Raw genomic sequence first — 6,665 nt, 5'->3', positions numbered from 1 at the left:
AGCGAGAGAAAAAGAACCTGCTTCTAAAGGTGTTTGGGCCTAAAGCCTGAATATGAGGACAGCCACAGCTTTTAGGGGCCATCTGGATTGATCACACATTATGATTAAAAAATAGATGAGCATTAAGTCTCCTGATTCCTGATATGTTTTAGAGTGTCTCAGCAGAGCTTTGGGAATGTTTGAATAGTCTGAGCGGTGTTCCTGGTCCTTTGTTTGTGTTTGCTCCTTGCAAGTGTTAGTCCATATCGACATCCTCTCCATCTGTTCCGGGTGTTTCTTGACAGTCTGTGTTTGCCTTGAGACACTCGGAGAGGTCTGGAGACGCTCGCTCCTCTCTTGCACCCTTCTCTTTTGAACACAGCTCGGCAGCTTGGCATCCATTGGTCGCTGCCTCCGTCTGAACTTTCAGACTCCTCTCCTCGCTACTGTCACTGGACTGTGTGGAGCTCAGCCTGGCCAGAGCTGTCTGAGCCACACTGCTTGGTGGAGGGGAAACAAGGAATCTTCCATCACTGCAGTCACCACCACACTCCTCCACGTCTGTTCCATCCACTCTATTGCTAATGTGATTGTGGTGATGCTGCGTGTTATGCTCCATATGATCCAAGTTTAGAGGCTTAGTGACAAAGCTGGAGAGGTCAGAGGGAGCAGGACTCCCTTCGCTTGGCACACACCTCTGTCCCAGGCCGAGCCTACTAATGTTGTCCTGACACGGTGTGGCCTTCAGGGCTGTTTGGGGCACTAGAAAGCCCAAGGGCTGATGGGTAATGGGATAAAGCAAGAAGTGACCTTTACCCACCAGTGTCCTCTGACTGGGCAGCGAAGGGAAATCCAGCTGAGATTTCCGTCGAGGCGTGGCATCAGAGAGGAGGCTCTCCACACTGAAAGGGTTTCTCTTCTGCAGGGCAGAGGACCTCGGGCCTCCAGGACTGGAGCTGTGCGTGCTGCCTGGGGAAACCTGCTCCGGTTCTCCTGCGGTTCTTTGGTTTTGGTGGTTTTGTAGTTGGCTGAAGTCGTGTCTCGTTTGGTCACAGCTGGATTCAGTTTGGTGTCCTCCCGCACCCTTTGTTGCTGGCAGTTCAATGTGAATAGTCCCATTAATGTTTGTAGGCTGCTGCTCACTGTCAGTGAACTGGGAGACCCCGCTGTCACTCTCTGAGCCTCCAGGTGTGTGGAAGCTTTCACCTGGGAGAAGTTTGTTCTGTGACTTGAGCAGCTTCCTCTCCTGTTTCCGTTTCTTCTTCTCAGCCCGCTCTCGCTCCCTGCGTGCTATCTCCTCGGGGTCCATGGGCTCGCCGCTGCATGTGGTCGGGTGGGAGTTGTGAGCAGGCCGCCCCGGACCTTTCTTTGTGTTCTCCTTTTTTCTCCATTTAGCACGTCGGTTTTGGAACCAGACCTATGCACATGTACACACATAAACACACACACGCACATGAAATACACATATTCACAGGTGGAATATTGGCACTTGAGACTAGTTTTGCTTAAGAGTAGTTTTTTTTCCCAGACATATTAAGGTCATACATTGGTTTCTGCAATTTTGTTGGGACTATTTCTGAAATGATTTGCCAATTAATCAATTAACTAAGTAACAGAAAATGATTTTGATAGTTTGTTAGTTATTTAAGTCATGTAATGAAGAAATAGATTTGCTTGTTCTAGCTTCTCTAATAAAATGGCTTATAGCTGTAAATGCAGCATCTTTGCATAGTAGATTGTTGGTTGGACCAAAAAAAAAAAAAAAGCAAATTCAAGGAATCATCTGGTCTCTAGGGAATTGAGTTGAGCATTTTTCAATATTTTCAGACATTTCACAGGGTAAAATATAGCAATATAAAAATAATGGAACAATTAATGGATGATGAAAATAACTGTTAGTTGCAGCACTAATTAGAAAAAAAAATTATAAAATACATTTGGTTAACAGGGCATTTGTTCATCTTGGGCTAGAATTGCAAGACTTGCACACCATTAACATGAACAACAGTAGAATATAAATGTAGTCCAAAATAATATCCCTGCAATAAACAGTAGCTTCACAAAGCCTACAATATTCATTTTTGAGAACATATCAGAAATGAGTTGATTAAACTCTGTGGTTATTTTTAAGGGCTAGTTTCTGTCCTGGATTTAGGTATATTACCTGTTCAGTCCCCTTTCACAAAACTAATACATTAATTGACTGAAGAAGGCTATGGGAGACAAAACCTCATTTACAGTGTGTGTCTAATCTCAGCCAACAACAGAACTCACACCTGCCATGACAGAACTGATAAATCAGTGTCAAAGGAGGACAAAACCAGATGGCCTACAAATCCAAACAACTACTGGAGAAAATCTACAAAGCCCCGAAACAAGTGAAATGACTGTCCTCTGCCTCTTTCTTTCTTTGTTTACTGCAGATTTAAACGTCTAAAGGGTACATTAGGTTAATAGGGCACAGCGGTGGAGCAGCAGATGCACAGATGTACCGGTGTTAATTACCAATGAGTCTGTGTAATAGGCAACTCTGCCAATTACATTTAATTGTACCGTGGCTAAAACAGCCATATCCCGTCTCTGTATATTCCTTTACACCCAGACCTCCGCTCACATGGGGCTTCAACAATCGCACGGCAACCCCCGGCTCTCCTCTCTCCGCACCGAGCCAAGAGAGGGAGCTTCCCCCGCCTGAGAGCTCTCACTACCCGGCCTCTGGGCGCGCTCAGGGCCGCATGTTCGGCGCTGATAACGGCAGGAGTTTAGCATGCAGAAGTGGATCCGGGAACATTGCATAATAAGGACGGGACACCAACATCATGTGCGACAATGGCGCTTCTTATGAATTGTTAATGTCGGTTATATCTTTCCCCCGCAAACCTGGCGATAAAGAAGCGCTAAGCAGCTTGAGGGAACAATAATCTGAGGTTTAGGAGCGAAATCCCCAAACAACATACAGCAACGGCGAGATGTGCGTCTGTCCCGCGTTTACTCGATCCAGCCATGCATGCAAGCAGTAAGAGGAGTGAAAATGACACAGAACATTACAAACTTAACAAATAGGCTAACGTAGGCCTACTCATTATTATTATTATTATTATTATTATTATTATTATTATTATTATTATTATTAAAAATTAACGAACCTCTAAAGGCGAAATGTGAAAGATGGAAGTGTCACCTTTAACGATATTACAATTATTTTATTCCTTCAGAGTAACTGATCCAAAATTGTAAATTGTTATATAGTCATTATTATTCTGCTTATTAGTACTAACATGTGATCATTCTTCTTCTTCTTCTTATTGTTATTGTCGTTATTATTAGCTTATTAATACTAGTGTTATTATTAATAGTATTATTATTATTATTATCAGCAATATTGCTATCTGTTAAATTAGGTAAATTGTGCTGTTAATGTCTTTATAACTGCAAAATAGCATAATCTTAAATACGTTTATTGTCACTTTATGTATTTCGTCTTCGTCAACAACAGTAATAAATAATAATAATAATAATAGATTAGTTTAATACTAAAATGAAACCACCTAAAAGTAAAAAAAAGAAAAAAATATATTTTTCTTATGATAAAATTGTGAATGAACTGTCAAATAAGTAAAAAAAAAATTGAAGGTAAAGGAAGAATACTAGATACCATTTTCACCCCTTGGTTTGCTCAGTAAATAGCCTTGTTTTTATTAACCCATAAATCAATAGGTTGGCTCCATGCATAATTCAAAAGAGACCCTTTATTGATGCTTTGATAATTGACAAATAGCTATCTCAGTGTGGGGCAGGGCTTCATGGGCCATTACAAAACAAGCGCCCCTCTTAATTATTCCTATAATTTAGGATGTTATGTGAGTATTTTGCGGAGTTTGGCTTGGAAGTAAGATTGAAATTTACTGAAATATCAGAACGATCATTAGAAAATAAATTTGGAGAAAAATTGTCAAAACGCTAACCAAAAATTAAATAATTCATGCTTTTCAACATGTGACGCATTTCGTCGTGTCTTTACCTGAACCCTGGACTCCACGAGGTCAAGCCTGAGCGCGAGCGCCTCCCGCATGAACACATCCGGATAGTGACTCTCGTTGAAAGCTTTCTCGAGCTCCTCCAGCTGCCACCCGGTGAAATTCGTTCTCGTGCGTCTCCGTTTACAACCGGGACTGTCCTTATCCGGGTCCCCAGAATCTGCAGTGGTCGGCGTGTGTATGTGTATGTGTGTGTGTGTGTGTTTATACAAGTGTATGCATGTGTTTGTTTGTTCGTGTGTATGAGTGTGTAAGTGAGACAGGACAGAGAGCGGTTCATACTACAACACTGTCATGGCAGAATTTGCTTGTAAAGCATTGGTTTAGTGTCATTCTCATCATCTCTCACGTCTTTCTTTTTAAAATATTTTGTTGTGCGTGAACTCTGAGAAATCACGCCACAAAATCTGGGCCTTTAAAAAGCACACCTTTTACACTGAGATTTGCGACAGCCTTCCTAATGACTACAAAAACCACTTTTGACCATTACATGTGAAAGGAATGAGCAGCCCAGCGTCAATTTCCACTGTTAATGACGTTACTTTTGTTTTGACATCCAGTTCAGCTTTTACAATAAAATTATAAATGAGCCTGCATCTAAACTTTTTTTTTTTTTAACTCAACAAGCTCCAAAACTTTTAAACAACGTGGTTTCCTTGGCAGACTCACTTACTGCTTCAAAATGTGTCCTCAATGGCTAAAAAAGTGTAATCTAGCCTAAAAGTCCACTAAAATGCTTTTATTTGGCCATAAACAAGATATTTATTAGACTTCCTGTAGGCCTAACAATGCATTGTTTCCACACGGGTCTACAACTGAGACATCAGACAAAAAGCGCCAGGCCTACCTGAGAGTTTGAACTGCTGGCTGTCAGACGACAGAAGCGGGTTGGAGCTGACCACCGAGGCCGAGCAAGAGCCGTTAAGTAATCCGTCTATAGAGAAGGGCACGGCTGCCGCGGACTGCAGCTGGTGCCCGCCGGAGAGCTCGTAGACGTGCTGGTGATGGTGGTGGTGGTGATGGGGGCCGAGCGCGTACGGGAAGCCCACCAGCCCGCCCAAGGAGCCTCCGAACTGGGCGTGAGGATGCTCGAGTACCCGACTGTCCATGCTCGCCCGGGCTGCGGCGGGGCCGAAGTGAAGATGCAGAGGGAGGCAGTGTGGCTGAACATGCAGTCAAAAAAGTCGGGGAGAGGAGGAAGAGGACGAGGAGGAAGAGATGAGGGCGGAGAGGGAGAGATGGGAACCAAAGGCAGACGGCCGTCTCCCGCGGCCGCGGTACGATCTGTATGGTGAGGCGGCGGAGACCGGGCTGCGCGAGGTATTTCACGTTTACGGTCCAGCCGAGATGTCAGCCCTGCTCGTTCTCTCCGCGAGCCAGCTCATTAGGACTCCTCCATCTGCTCGCGGGACCAGTAAGAAACGTTAATCGTCCTGTGACGTCAGAGGCGCGGTTAATGGGGTAGGCTAACGGGAGGCAGAGCTCAAGGAAAAAGAGAGAGAGAGGGAGAGAGAGGGAGAGAGCACGAGCGTTTTCTTTCTTTCCGGATCGATCGTCAATTACACCTGGCGCGGTCCTTTAATTCAGCCCTGTCAAAACAATGAGGACGAGGCTAAGCCGGCGCGTGGAAATAGCGAAGGGACTGATGGGCCGACTAAATTAAATTCTCAGGAATATAACCTACATGTTTTATATTTCTTCAACTTCCTGATGTAAATGAAAAGGATTTATTGACGTTTAATTATTCATTTATTATGGTTCAGTTATTAGTCATTAATTAATGAACAACAAGTTTCGGGTTGCCAGATTGTGGCAAATTGTCCTCCAGCCATGGACTGATTACTGAACGGGCCTTTAGAGCACAGGCCCAAGGGGCGTAGGGTCTTCACCAGCAAAATATCACAGAAATATCACAAACTATCACAGAAAGAGACACAACATGACCAAAATGAGACACAAAGTACCACAAAGAGATGCAAAATGACCACAAAGAGACACAAAACTACTAGAAAGAGATCCAGAGCAACCACAAAGATACACAAAATGACCACAAAGAGATGCAAAACTACCATTAAGAAAAGCGAAACATGTACAGAATGAATCAAAATGTCCTCCAAGAGATGCAAATGTCAACAAATGACACAACTGTGTGGTTTGTGTCTCTCTCTGGGTCTGGGTGTCTTGTTCCTATGAGGGTTGAGGGGCCCATTGTGTCATAATCCATCCATGCCTCAGGCATGACACTCTACTTGCCTTTTTAGCTCTGTACTTCATGAGGAGGATCCCTCCAGTGGACTGTTTGATCACTTATCTTCTGGAAAAGGGCTGCAGAGCATCTGGACCAAAGTCCATATATTTTTAAGATTTATAGCTGCAGACTTGATTGATTGTAGAACCTTTTATTAATGATTCATTAACCTTTAGAATGGACTCATTTGAAATTGGGAAACTAAGTACGTATTAATGTGTTAATAAGCAGTTTATAAATAGACTTTGGTCCATATGCTCTGTGGCCCTTCTATCCCATTGGAGAGGTTTCCCTAATCAATTAAAGAGCTGAAAAGACAAGCAAAGTGTCATGATTTCCACAACCCAAAAGTTGTTATTAATGGCTTTTAACCATCTATAAAGCGAAAGTAAATAATGTAT

General features: G+C 43.3%; 1 protein-coding gene across 1 annotated transcript; it reads right to left on the bottom strand.

The window, feature by feature from the left end:
- Positions 1-235: 235 nt before the first annotated feature.
- Positions 236-5,125, bottom strand: LOC121181070 (homeobox protein unc-4 homolog). The gene is made up of 3 exons (XM_041036857.1): positions 4,864-5,125; positions 4,001-4,176; positions 236-1,396 (listed from the first exon to the last, which is right to left on the bottom strand). Exons 1-3 carry the CDS (start codon positions 5,123-5,125, stop codon positions 236-238), a joined length of 1,599 nt encoding a protein of 532 aa, XP_040892791.1.
- Positions 5,126-6,665: the final 1,540 nt, after the last annotated feature.

The sequence above is a fragment of the Toxotes jaculatrix genome, chromosome 4 (assembly GCF_017976425.1).
Source record: "Toxotes jaculatrix isolate fToxJac2 chromosome 4, fToxJac2.pri, whole genome shotgun sequence".
NCBI classification, from domain to species: Eukaryota; Metazoa; Chordata; class Actinopteri; family Toxotidae; genus Toxotes; species Toxotes jaculatrix.
Note: the sequence above shows the minus strand (reverse complement) of the source record. Positions and strands in the feature narration are given on the sequence as shown.